At 45.8% G+C, this 14556-nt stretch overlaps 1 protein-coding gene across 2 annotated transcripts in view; it reads right to left on the reverse strand.

The window, feature by feature from the left end:
- Positions 1–14556, reverse strand: part of map3k22 (mitogen-activated protein kinase kinase kinase 22) — a 157643-nt gene that overhangs the window by 59581 nt on the left and 83506 nt on the right. For both annotated transcript variants that reach the window (XM_085992505.1, XM_085992506.1), the window contains exon 10: positions 12677–12738. In XM_085992505.1, coding sequence (XP_085848631.1) covers positions 12677–12738 — 62 coding nt within the window. The remainder of the gene's footprint in view (positions 1–12676; positions 12739–14556) is intronic.

A 14556-nucleotide genomic window follows, 5' to 3' on the forward strand; every position in this document is an offset into this window, starting at 1 on the left:
GTTGTTGGACTGTTTTCTTACTATTCTAATTGGATTGCAAACTTTTCGCAGAAGATCCGGCCCCTTATACGGGTTACGACATATCCTCTATCATGGGAGGCCAGGACATGTTTTGATAAATTTAAAAAGGATATCCTAGGAGCAGTTGTGCATTCTATTGATGAGCAGGTTCCCTTTGTGATTGAGACGGATGCTTCTGATTTTGCAATTGGGGCTACTCTGAACCAAAATGGAAGACCTGTGGCCTTTTTCTCACGTACTTTGAACAATAGTGAAAAAAGGCATTCTTCAATAGAGAAAGAGGCATATGCAATAGTAGAAGCACTGCGTAAATGGAGACATTATTTATCGGGGCGACATTTCACGTTGGTAACCGATCAAAAATCTGTGTCCTTTATGTTTGATGTTAAACATTTTGGAAAGATCAAAAATGATAAAATAATGAGGTGGAGGATTGAGTTGGCATGTTACCATTTTGATATAGTTTATCGTCCGGGGAAGGATAATGTTGCTGCTGATGCACTGTCGAGGGCTTATTGTTCTGTGATTCATGGAGATACGCTTATTAATCTTCACAATGCCTTATGTCATCCTGGGGTTACGAGGATGATACACTTCGTACGCAGTAAGAATTTGCCCTTTTCAGTTGAAGACGTCAAGCGGATGACTTCATCATGTTCTATCTGTGCTCGGTGTAAACCGAATTTCTTTAAGCCTCAACGAGCTCATCTTATAAAGGCTACTTCTCCTTTTTGAACGTTTGAGCGTTGATTTTAAGGGGCCTCTTCCTTCAACGACTCAAAATCGATACATATTTACTGTTGTGGATGAGTTTTCAAGGTTTCCTTTTGCTTTTCCTTGCGCAGATGTATCAGCTGCTACAGTTATCAAATGTCTGACTCAACTTTTTGTCATCTTTGGGATGCCTGCGTATATCCATTCGGATCAAGGAAGTTCTTTTATGTCTTCCCAGTTGAAGGAAGACCTTCAGAGTCGGGGAATTTCTACTAGTAGAACTACCCCGTATAACCCCCAGGGTAATGGACAGTGCGAACGATACAATGGGGTGATCTGGAAGGCAGTTATGTTGGCTTTGACATCCCGGAATCTTAAGAATACACAGTGGGAAATGGTACTGCCTGATGCCCTGCATTCCATTAGATCATTGCTTTCAACGGCTACTAATGTGGCCCCCCATGAAAGGCTCTTTAATTACCCGCGGAGATCTACTACGGGATATTCGGTACCTTCATGGCTTACTATGCAGGGACCTGTGTTGCTTCGACGCCATGTTAGATTGTCAAAATATGATCCTTTAGTGGAGGAGGTGGAGCTGTTGGAGGCAAATTCCCAATATGCTCATATTCGATTCCAAGATGGGAAAGAAAGTACTGTTTCAATTAAAGACTTGGCTCCTTGTGGTGGCCAGCCCTCTTCCGAGGATACTAATAATAGTCATGATTCAGATAATGTGGATGTTGTTATAGATACTACGAATGTTTCCAATCCTATTGCAGATAATTATACTTCTATTAGTCAGCCTTTGATGGATGTTCATGACCGTCCTAGTTTACTTCCTGATGGGATTTCCAATCCAGAAACCGTTGATAATCGGGATATGGATAGCCTTCCTGCAGAAGATACTTCGGTGTCTCCGGGTGTGGGAGGGCAAGGAATTTCACCAAGGTTAAGAAGGTCGACACGAACAAGATATCCGGTCGACCGACTGAAAATGGACTTTTAAATTGATAGTAATGTTTTAAAATTGTTGAAATATTTATATTTGTATTTTAGTTGTAAATAAATTAATTATAAATTGTAAAGGTTATTTAGGTTGGAGCATGTTTTAAAAGGAGGGGTGAATGTGGTGATTATTTCCTATGTTTAATAAGAAGTATTGTGATTGGTGAATGGGGCGGTTGTTCTCTGTATTAGTAAGAAGTATTGTAATTGGTTGTTTGTTTCCACCTTGAGATATATGCTGTAAACTCATTGGTAGTGGATGTCAGGTGATTTGTGGTGGCCATCTTAAATTCAGTTCTCTCCAGTCATTGTTGGAGACTGGTGTTGAAAGATGTGCTACTGGGTTTTTAAAGTTAATAAAGCCTAGATTAGAAAGGCAAATCTATTCTTTATTTCACTTTGCAACTGCCATTTATCACACCTCGGCAGAGAGATAATCACAGCAATCAAAGGTGTGAATGGTGTCCAAACAGGTCAGTCAGGAAAACATTACATCAAAGAACAATGAGGTGGGGTCACAAGGGGTCAAATATTGCAGATGCTGGGGTCTGTATGAAAAACAAAAAAAGACAAAAAACGTTTTTGTTTTTTTTTGCTGGAAATCACAGCAGGTCCGGCCGCATCTGTGTAGAGAGAACAAGCCAATGTCGACTCGAGTCTGGATGACCCTGTGTCAGGTGGGGTTACATGTAGCGTGACATGAACCCAAGATCTCGGTTGAGGCCGTCCTCATGGGTGCGGAACTTGGCTATCAGTTTCTGCTCGACGATTTTGCGTTGTCGTGTGTCTCAAAGGCCGCCTTGGAGAATGCTTACCCGAAGATCGGAGGCTGAATGTCCTTGACTGCTGAAGTGTTCCCTGTAGTGTATGTGCCTTTAAGTCAGAACTACTTTTTACAGCTCCTGTATACTGTAGTACCGGTAGTGACCACACCGGTATATAAGCTTTGCGCATGCCTCTGTACCCCAGTCTAGAGATTACCCTCCTCCAGTAAAGACCTGTTATTTGTTAATGTACAGCCTCGGTGTGATTATTTATCCACTGAACCACGGATCTAACAGTGGCGACGAGTGTCGATTCGAATCTACCTGCAACAGAGAAAAAAAAAGTCGAGGCCAGGAAAACGGGCGTCGACCACGAGCAACCGCCCAGCAGTCAGGCAGAGATCCAACTTCACTGGGGAGGCTGTGGAGAGCCAGGCTGGGTTCCCCAGCCACAACGAGCAGTAAGAGACCGACGACAGGTCCAGCGCAGACCCTTCCCGAGCAGCGGCGGCTGCAGCCGACCGACGGCAGAGGGAGAGCCGAGCAGCGTCGACGGGGTAAGACAGAGGGTGAAGAGCGCAGGGCGCAGCTGGGGGTTGAACACCGAGCGGCGTCGAGGAAAAATAAAGCAACCGGAGAGAGGGTAAGAAACAGCCGGGTTCTAGACTGAGCGGCGTCGAAAAATATCAAAAGAAGAACGCGCAGAGCACAGCCAGGGATCACGGGCTGATCAGGGTCCGCGGGGCGAAGCAAGGGGAGACGCCATTGAGCCGCGGAGAAGAGCGCGGGAGGCGCCATTGAGCCGCGGAGAAGCAGGGAGAGCACGGGAGACGCCATTGAGCCGCGGAGAAGCAGGGAGAGCGCGGGAGACGCCACTGAGAAGAAGGAAGAGCGCAGGAGACGCCATTTTGAGAAGCCGCAGCGGAGAAGAAGAGCGAGCGCGGGAAGGAAGGAAGGAAAGCGCGGGAGACGCCATTTTGTGCTAGCGGAGAAGAAGGGGAAGCGCGGGAGGCGCCATTGGTGATAGTTAACGCACAACCAAGGATGCCGAAGAGTGGCAGTACCTCTACGTTCGACAATGAAGTCGAAGATTGGGCGACATGTGGAACGTATTGAGGTGTACTGCAGGGCGAATGACGTGCCAGATGCTAATAAAGCACTGGTTCTGTTAAATTCCATGGGTGCAAAAACTTATGGGTTACTGCGAAATCTAATAACCCAGAGAAGCCGGTAAACAAGAATTTTGAAAGCATAGTAGAAATCCTACAGGACCACTTAAACCCCACACCGCTGTTGATAGCAGAACGATTTAAGTTCCATAAAAGGAACCAACACAAAGACGAAAGCAATGCTGAGTACCTAACGGAACTGCGCAAGCTATCGAAATACTGCCAGTTTGGAGCGGGACTAGCAGACACGTTAAGGGACAAGTTTGTGTGTGGGCTACAAAGTGAAGGAACCCAGAAAAGGCTTCTATCAGAAAAGGACCTTACGCTGGACAAAGCTTTCAGTATGGCAGTATCACACGAAGCAGCCGCAAGGGGCGCTGCACAGATACAACGGAGACCGCAAGAATATGGCACCAACAAAATGACCTATGGAACAGGGAAGTGCTATCACTGCGGCAGAACAACACATGACCAGAAAGATTGTTGGTTCAAGGACCAAGTGTGCAGACAGTGTGGGAAAACAGGACACATAGCAAGACTCTGCAGGTCTGGGAAGAAAACCAACAGCAAGAAATCTCCACAGGAGAAGTACAAAAAGGTACACCAGGTGATGGACAGTGGTTCAGACGAACAGAAAAGTGACACAGACTCCGGAAGCAAGGAGCAGGGTTCTCTGAAACTACATAATGTAACCGAAATGGAGGATCACCAGACTATCTGGGGTACACTCAAGATAGACGGAGTCCAAGTGGAAATGGAATTGGACACCGGGTCAGCTCTAACAGTCATAAATCAAAGAGACTACAAGCGGCTATTTTCACACATACCCTTGAAAGCTACAGAGATTGTCTTGAAGACGTATACGGGGCAAAAAGTCTACCCCAAAGGAAAAATAAGGGTGAAAGTGACATATAAAGGCCAGGAAATACCTAAAATGGATATATATGTATTGCCAAATGGAGGACCACCACTGCTAGGACGTGAATGGATCCGGAAGATACAATTAGATTGGCATTCCATACAGGCACTGAAGGTTGAGGCCAAAAAGGACGACGACATCACACCTGGACGACTGTCAAAAATGCTAACTGACGCAAAAGAAGTGTTCCAGGAGGGACTAGGAACACTAAAAGGAATAACAGCAACAATTAAAATAGAGGAAAATGCAAGCCCAAAGTTTCTGAAGGCCAGACCAGTGCCTTATGCGATCAGACCAGCTGTTGAAGCAGAGCTGGAAGGGTTGGAATGTTCAGGAGTATTGTCCAAAGTGGACTGGAGCGAGTGGGCTACACCCATCGTTCCTGTAATGAAGAGGTCGTTGAGTAATACGCCTGGGGAACCAAAGAAGGTCCGCATCTGTGGGGATTTTAAGGTGACAGTGAACCCAGTCCTTCACACGGTGCAATATCCGCTTCCACGTATTGAGGATATTTTTGCCTCGCTATCTGGTGGTAAACGCTTCACCAAAATTGATCTAGCCCAGGCGTACTTGCAAATGGAGGTAGAAGAAGCTTCGAAACATTACCTTACGATCAACACTCATAAAGGTCTCTATCAATACAACCGGCTGGTGTTTGGAGTAGCCTCGGCTCCGGCTATCTGGCAAAGGGCGATGGATCAGGTCCTGCAAGGGATTCCAGGGACCCAGTGTTATTTGGACGACATCTTGGTCACGGGCGAAAATGACGGTGATCACCTCGCTAACTTGGAGAAGGTGCTCACCAGATTAAAGGAGTATGGGCTACGAGCTATTCGCCACAAGAGCGAGTTTTTCCAGAAACAGATCTCGTATTGCGGCCACGTCATCGATGAAGAGGGGTTACATAAGTCCCCTGACAAGATTGAGGCAGTAGTAAAGGCTCCAGCACCGGAAAATGTGTCACAACTGAGGTCGTTCCTCGGGCTGGTAAACTATTACCACAAGTTCTTACCAAATTTGTCTACGGTATTACACCCGCTGAACACCCTACTGCAAACAGGGGTACCATGGAAGTGGGATGGCGAACGTAGACGAGCTTTCCAGAAGTGTAAAGAATTGATCACATCAAAAGTGGTGTTAGCCCATTTCAACCCAGCACTACCAATTCGTTTGGCATGTGATGCATCACCCTACGGCATTGGAGCGGTGCTGTCGCACAAATTCCCAGACGGGTTGGAGAGGCCAGTAGCCTTTGCGTCTCGGTCACTAACCTCAGCCGAGCGCAACTACGCCCAGATTGACAGGGAGGCCCTCAGCCTAGTATGGGGAGTAAAAAAATTCAACCACTATCTGCATGGGCAGAAGTTCACCTTGCTGACTGACCACCAACCATTTGTCTCCATCTTTAATCCTAAGAAGGGCGTGCCAGTAATGACTGCACAGCGGTTACAAAGATGGTCCCTGTTTCTAGGGGCGAATCAATATGAAATAGAATATAAAGGCACGAAACAGCATGGGAACGCTGATGGGCTATCGCGCCTGCCACTGCCTATTGTGGAGGAAGCACCAGCAGTGGACCCTATCGAGATATTTTATTCGTCGATAATTGAACGATTGCCAGTAACAAACGCGGATATAGAGGAGACCCGCAATGATCCGACGCTGTCACGGGTATATGAATTGACGGTGAGGGGATGGCCAACACATGGCGACTCACTGTTGCCAGCATTCTCATCCAGAAGAGAACAGCTGTCAGTATGCCAGGGGACAGTGATGTGTGGATCCAGAGTGGTGATTCCACCCAAGTTAAGGGAGAGAGTGCTAAATGAGCTACATGAAGGTCATCTGGGGGGAGTGAAAATGAAAAGCCTGGCTAGGGCTTATGTGTGGTGGCTGGGGATCGATCAACAAATCGAAGACCTAACTAAGAGCTGCTTAGGATGCCAGAAGGTCCAAAATGCACCACCACATGCCCCTCTACACCCATGGGAGTGGCCCTCCTCTCCATGGCAATGGGTGCACATTGATTTCGCTGGTCCATTCATGGACTCAATGTTCTTAATAGCAGTGGATGCTCATTCAAAGTGGCCTGAGGTGATAAAGATGTCTTCAACCACTACAGAGAAAACTATTGCAGTCCTACGGACCATATTTGCCAGAAACGGTTTGCCAGAGCAGATCTGCTCTGATAATGGACCACAGTTTTTGTCCGACGAATTCCAAAAATTCATGAAAAGGAATGGGGTAAGGCATTACACATCCGCCCTGTATCATCCAGCCACCAATGGATTGGCTGAGAGGTTCGTACAAACCTTTAAGAAGGCGATAAAGGCCATGTGCGACGAGGAAATTCCACTACAGCATAAGATGGACAATTTCTTATTAGCATACCGAAACGCGACACATGCAGTTACCAACCAGACCCCGGCCATGATGTTCTTTAACCGAAGGTTGAGATCTCGTCTGGACTTGCTCAGACCAAATGTGCGAAGAAATGTTGAGGACAAACAATTCCAGCACATCAATGAGAAGCCGACAAGGAGCTTCAATGTAGGGCAACCAGCCTTGGCCCGTGACTATCGAACAGAGAAGTGGCAACCCGGAACGATATGTACAAGGCAGGGGCCATTAATGTACACAGTGGATGTCGGGGAGAACATTGTGAGACGCCACGTCGATCAGATCTTAGCGTCACAGGAACGTGTCAACCCCATGTCTCGAGTACCTGGGGATGAACCCGACATACCGGTAGCATCTACTTCATACCCAGTAGCAGTGGAACCCGATGAAAAGGGGTCAGAATCGCCTCTGCACCAAGAACAAGAACCGCTGGAAAGGCACTATCCCGAAAGGGTCAGGAAGCCGCCCCAAAGACTGAATCTATAAATGGACTTTTGTTATTTAATGTACGTGTAAAAATGTAATTGTTATTTGAATATTAAGGGGGTTATTATTAATCTAAAAGGGGAGGAATTGTAGTGTATGTGCCTTTAAGTCAGAACTACTTTTTACAGCTGCTATATACTTGAAATAAAGAGTAGATTGCCTTTCAAAAGCTAGGCTTTATTAACCTTAAAAAACCAGCAAGTACATGTTGAGCACCCAGTCTCAACCACTGTAGAAAACTGAATTTAAGATGGCCACCACAGGTCACATGGAATCAACTAACCAATAAGTTTACAGCATATATCTCAAGGCAGGAAAACAGGCAACCAATTACAATGCTTCTTATAAAACAAGAATAATCACCACAATACTGTAGTAGCGGCAGTGACCACACCAGTATATAAGCTTTGCGCATGCCTCTGTACCCCAGTCTAGAGATTACCCTCCTCCAGTAAAGACCTGTTATTTGTTAATGTACAGCCTCCGTGTGATTATTTATCCACTGAACCACGGATCTAACATTCCCCAACTGGGAGGGAACACTTCTGCCTGGTGATTGTTGCGCGGTGTCCGTTCATCCGTTGTCGCAGTGTCTGCATGGTCTCGCCGATGTACCATGCTCCGGGGCATCCTTTCCTACAACGTATGAGGTAGACAACGTTGGCCGAGTCACATGAGTATGTACCATGTACCTGGTGGGTGGTGTCCTCACGTGTGATGATGGTATCTGTGTTGATGATCTGGCATGTCTTGCAGAGGTTGCTGTGGCAGGGTTGTGTGGTGTCGTGGTCGCTGTTCTCCTGAAAGCTGGGTAATTTGCTGCGAACGATGGTCTGTTTGAGGTTAGGCGGCTGTTTGAAAGCGAGTAGTGGAGTCATCGATGACGACGAACACCTCGCTAAGGCCATCCCCACGCCTCCACTACTCGCTTTCAAACAGCCGCCTAACCTCAAACAGACCATCGTTCGCAGCAAATTACCCAGCTTTCAGGAGAACAGCGACCACGACACCACACAACCCTGCAACAGCAACCACTGCAAGACATGCCAGATCATCAACACAGATACCATCATCACACGTGAGGACACCACCCACCAGGTACATGGTACATACTCATGTGACTCGGCCAACGTTGTCTACCTCATACGTTGCAGGAAAGGATGCCCCGGAGCATGGTACATCGGCGAGACCATGCAGACACTTCGACAACAGATGAACGGACACCGCGCAACAATCACCAGGCAGTAGTGTTCCCTCCCAGTTGGGGAACACTTCAGCAGTCAAGGACATTCAGCCTCTGATCTTCGGGTAAGCATTCTCCAAGGCGGCCTTCGAGACACACGACAACGCAAAATCGTCGAGCAGAAACTGATAGCCAAGTTCCGCACCCATGAGGACGGCCTCAACCGAGATCTTGGGTTCATGTCACGCTACATGTAACCCCACCTGACACAGGGTCATCCAGACTCGAGTCGACATTGGCTTGTTCTCTCTACACAGATGCGGCCGGACCTGCTGTGATTTCCAGCAAAAAAAGTTTTTTGTCTGTTTTTTTGTTTTTCATACAGACCCCAGCATCTGCAATATTTTACCCCTTGTGACCCCACCTCCATTGTTCTTTGATGTAATGTTTTCCTGACTGACCTGTTTGGACACCATTCACACCTTTGATTGCTGTGATTATCTCTCTGCCGAGGTGTGATAAATGGCAGTTGGAAAGATTACCTGTAAACATCTGACATTATTCTCTGACGATATAAGCTGTGTCTTTATGCATTTCTCCACTTCACCTGACGAAGGAGCAGCGCTCCGAAAGCTTGTGATTTCAAATAAAGCTGTTGGACTATAACCTGGTGTTGTGTGACTTCTTACATTTGTCCACCCCAGTCCAACTCCGGCATCTCCACACCAGAGATAACATAAGTATATCTGTAAATATGTTAGACCAGGATTTGGAGCAGGAAGTGGAGAGGAGTGAACAACGTATGTGAAACCAAGACACATTGCCTGGACGTATATCAAGGCTAGGTTCTTGGAAACCTTGGGGCATTATTATAGGAACACAATGCAGTAACATGTAACAGAGAGATCACATATTTACAGTGGGGAACATTCATTTGGGTAACACAATGCTCCATTAAAATATCATCAAAACAGTACACAATGAAGCACCACACCATGAAGTAAGTGACAAGTTTTTGATTACCTCATAGTTACGAGAGCGAATCTTGAGTGATTTATAGTCTTAAAATCTGAGGTTAACTTTCAGCTTTCAGACACACAGAACCACAGAAAAGCATACTTGGTCTGTGTACGTAAAGGGTAAGATGCAACTGTTCACATCAGTCGAATTTGGAACCAATTATTCGGATTTACTAGCTGGCTGACCAGTTTTGATTTCAAACTGAACAGCTGGTCTGGAACCGGCTAAACCTCATTGCATTGGAATGCTCTTCTGTCAGGTGCTTCAGGATGACTAGATCACGAGGACGTGGGTAAATGCTCTCACTCTGCCATCTCTCTCATTACTTTTCACTAATGATACTTAAAAATAATAGTCTATACAAGCTTGGAACCAAATTTTACGCAGTGTGCTTCTGTTAAAGACTTGCATTTATATAGCGCCTTTCATGACCACCGGACGTCTCAAAGCGCTGTACAGCCAATGAAGTACTTTTTGAAGTGTAGTCACTGTTATAATGTGGGAAACGTGGCAGCCAATTTGCACACAGCAAGCTCCCACAAACAGCAATGTGATAATGACCAGATCATCTGTTTTTGTTATGTTGATTGAGGGATAACTATTAGCCAGGACACCAGGGATAACTCCCCTGCTCTTCTTCGAAATAGTGCCATGGGATCTTTTACATCCACCTGAGAGAGCAGACGGGGCCTCGGTTTAACGTCTCATCCGAAAGATGGCACCTCCGACAATGCAGCACTCCCTCAGCACTGCACTGGAGTGTCAGCCTAGATTTATGTGCTCAAGTCCCTGGAGTGGGACTTGAACTCACAACCTTCTGACTCAGAGGCGAGTGTGCTACCCACTGACACTTGGTACAAGTTTAGACCAAGCTGAATGATGTAATGGAAGGGAATGGAAATTTCAAACCTCCTGACTATTCCCTACAACGCTGTTTTGTTTTCTCGATTCAAGTATATCGGAGAAAAAATATTTGGGCAGCAATGACCATGAAAACATCATGTTTCCTTCTACTTAGGATGCCAGCTGTGTAAAGTCTTGGGATATTTTCAATGTTGAAGATGCTGGGCCAGAACTTCGGGTCCCCACGGGTGAGTACGCGCTGGGTACTCACGCGTAGGCCCAACGAAAGTGCCGGTTTCGTGCATGCACTGCACATGCGCGGGAAACCGGAACTTCCGTTCCCTTAAAGGAAGGGGTTCACAGGTCGAATGCGTGCGCCAGAGAGGCAGCGCGTATGCCTGGAACTTCCGGTTTTTTGCAGGTTTCTCCGGGAGGGTAAGTACTGCTTTTAACAAGGTAAGTGGTGAATTAAGTTAAATTAAAACATTTTTTCCACAGGTTTATTATTTTTAAATACTTTTAAAAAAGGTAAGTTTATTTTTAGCCCCGTTAGAAACTGTAATTAATTTTTTCAAAAATTTAAATTATTGTTTAAAATAGTTATTTTATGTAATTTATAGTTATTTTAAAAATGTGATTTTTTTTCATTTATTTGAAGTTTTAGTGATGTTTTGGGACTGAATTGTATTCATAGATTTGACAGGTCTTCCTGTCAAATTTATGAATACAGATTCCCTGCTACCATTGGTTCTCCATGGCCCACGTGATCCCAGGGGACGCTTCCAACTAACTGCGCCCCTGGGATACACAAGCACTGCGCGCCGGCAGTTGGAGCAGGCCCAGGATCGGAATCCCACGCGGGCCCACAGCACAACGGCCGGCGTGCTAGGTAAGTGCAGGTCGGAAGCTTGCACCCGCGGGAAGCCTCCGACCCGAATTTCTGGGCCGCTATATAATTGTAAGTGGTTGTTGTGATTTTCTTCATGCCAGGTAAAATTGAGCACGTACCCTTGTGTCAATCTGGTTTGTAATCATGAAATCCCATACTGAGTTAATTATGGCCAATAGTTTGGTTCTCCTCAGTACGCTGATACAATACACATGTTCATGAAGCAATCATTTGTTTTGAATTCAATCTGTCGAAATGCTTACCCCACCCCCACGTTCCACCCCCAGCTAACATGGTGAGTCCTTTCTGGGATATAGTACCCTGGACACCAAAATCTCTCCAATCCATTGCCCAAATCACTCTTCATGTGTAAGTCTGGATGATCAGTATTGGCAGGTTATTTGACCATGAAACAGGGAGGGGGTTATCACAGCTGTTCCTGTCCTCACCCTATCTTCCCACATGCATAATTAAAGGCTCCCCCAGTAGTTTGATGGGTACATACACTGAAGTACTGAAGCAAACAAACCAGGAATGTCCAAGGTTTGATCCCTAGTCTGTGCTGTTAGCTGGTTTCAATCGGCATAGCAGTTGGGTCAGTCTAAGTGGGCACCTTTTTCTCAGTTCAGGTAAGATTGAGAAAACACAGGGTTCCTGCTCTTGACTACAATCCAGTGGCCCCTTTCTAGAAATTTCAGATGTGGATGTCAGGGGAGGATTTGGCTGAGCTTGTGGCTCAGCACAGTTGTCAAACTTCCTATTGCACCCTTGCCTCTGCCAGCTCCACCCAAGTGTCTGCCTGTTGGCAGTCTTCCATTATGATTTGCTGTACAGTCCCAATATTCCAGTTCCATTCTTCCTCTTGTTTTGTCCCAGTTGAGACTCAATCCATCACTTTCCAAGACCCTGTCAATCATAATCGTCTCACCATCAAAACACTCAAGTTATTATATACAGGTCGCCACCATTACTTCTGTGTTGGTGAATTACCCTCTGCTTCTACCAGCTTCTCTTCATTGTCAACCTATTTAAACTGTCCCATACAAATGAGGGAGGCCCTTCAGTCAATCTGACTCAGCCTCCCACACAAACCTACGGTTCCAATACCATAGCATCCAAATGTGTTGAATGTTTCTCGTGTTTGTGCGACCCCTACCCTACCTGAAGATCAGGTATTGATCACCTGTTTTCTGACATCAATCCTGAATTTGTCATTTACCTGTCCACAGTACTGGCAGACGGTCTGCATGAAATTCTTACCTTTGAAGTTGAAGCATTCATCGGGATAACTCTTCGCAATTCCAGGCTGGCTGAAAGGCGGGCTATTAATTTTGAAAATAAAACATGAAAAGATAACAAAGAGTTAATAAATCAGAAGACGACATTTCAAATCCTTAAGTATTACTGTAAATTGTTTTAAAAGATTTTAATATTTAACATTTTTGAATCCTTAGTAAGAATTCCTCTGGTCGCTATGTGCAGTGGCATCAAAAGTACATTTAGGTTTGAACACATTTACAAATGAATTGGAAATGCATTACAAAGGAAATGCTCACAAACGCATTTACTATATCACCATACATAGCAACCGGAGGAATCCTTGCTCTACCTGTTCCTGGAGATGATTATTTCAGACTCGAGCAGCGCAAGGTTAGGAAGCAGGGAGGAAGAAAACTTAAATAAGTAAGTTCCTTAGTGACCCTGATATACAATAGCTCATCCAGAGGTCCCACTGCTTATTCCTATCCAGTGATCCCAACTAGAAAGTCACATGCGAACAAATTTGGGCTCGGCTGTGATTTTTCCGTCCCCCACCCTACTCCCAATCGATACTCGTCGTTTTGGCTCCCTTGTCAGGAAGGCCCTTTGGAGATGGCTGCCAGTGCCGATGGAGTCGTAGCTCATCATGAATCAATGTCTCCTGGGGGGTGGGGGTGGGGCAGGGTTATAATTTGGTCCTTCTTTATTCAACATTAAGAATAACTATCTTTCTTCCATTACCCAGTCATCCTGGGTCCAACAGCAGTTCAAGATAAGAGGGATAGGCAACTGCTGAGTATTAGGTCAGTGTCACTCTTAAGTAGCCCTGGGGATGACATTCTGAGGCTTCCACTTTCTCCCTAATGGGAGATATCTGATCTCCACTTAGCATTCTCCCGTCCCCAGCAAAATGGCTGTGATTGGGAAATCTTGTGTTACCAACGCACAATCACCACTCTTTTAGGACACCAAATTGTACATCTCTTCAATTTTCCTTCCATCATATTTATTTTTGTTAACCTTTCTTCAAGGTATTTGAAGTCCAGTCACTCAAGCAACAATGCATTGGATTCCAAGCCTTGTTGCCACCTCCATCAAGAGGTTTTGTCACTTGCCTGCAGGACACTGTACGAAGAGATGTACTGCTATAGACTTTTTCTTCTCAGGAAGGGGAATTTTTTTTATATACAAGTAAACTAGGTGACAGGCCAAGGCCTATAGGGCAGGACAACGCAAGACTGAAAGATAGAATTGGAGAGGAAATGATATAATTCAAGTTAGTGGTCAGGTGGCATCGAGCTTGGGTTTCAAAAAATTCTAGTGTTCAATCTGTTTTTAGGGACATCGGCCTAGAAATTGGATAAGGCCCGAAAACGGGAGGGAGCATTGCACAGCACTATGTGCCCGCGCCCATTCAAAGTGGTAAACTAGGTGAGCACGCAAAATTCATGCTGCCTGCTTGTTATAATGATTGCAGCCTGATCTCAGCGCTAAACGCGCTGCTGATTGGCTTAGCGCAATATCGGATGCAGTCTACTGGCCAATAAAAATTGCCCTAGGTTCTCTGAACTACTTAAAGGAGAGGTGCTTTGTTGCTGAAGCGAAAGGGATAGAACATTTTCCGATGCAACACTGGAGGCCTTGGTCCTATGGGTATAAAGACACCGTCAGGTCCCCTACCCGCAGGGGGGCAGGAGGCCTTCAAGGCTGAACACCAGAAGGGTGTGAGAGGAGACTGTTCACGCCATTACTGCAATGAGTGTTGTCCCCAGGACCTGGATCCAATGCCGCAAAAGATTTAATGACCTCACACGAGTGGTCAAGGTGAGTGAATGCATCATCAAATGCCATATCCCACCATCTGCGCCACAAGCCTCAAT

The sequence above is a fragment of the Somniosus microcephalus genome, chromosome 7, assembly GCF_052327205.1.
Source record: "Somniosus microcephalus isolate GS21.2 chromosome 7, FLI_Smic_1.0, whole genome shotgun sequence".
Lineage (NCBI taxonomy): Eukaryota > Metazoa > Chordata > Chondrichthyes > Squaliformes > Somniosidae > Somniosus > Somniosus microcephalus.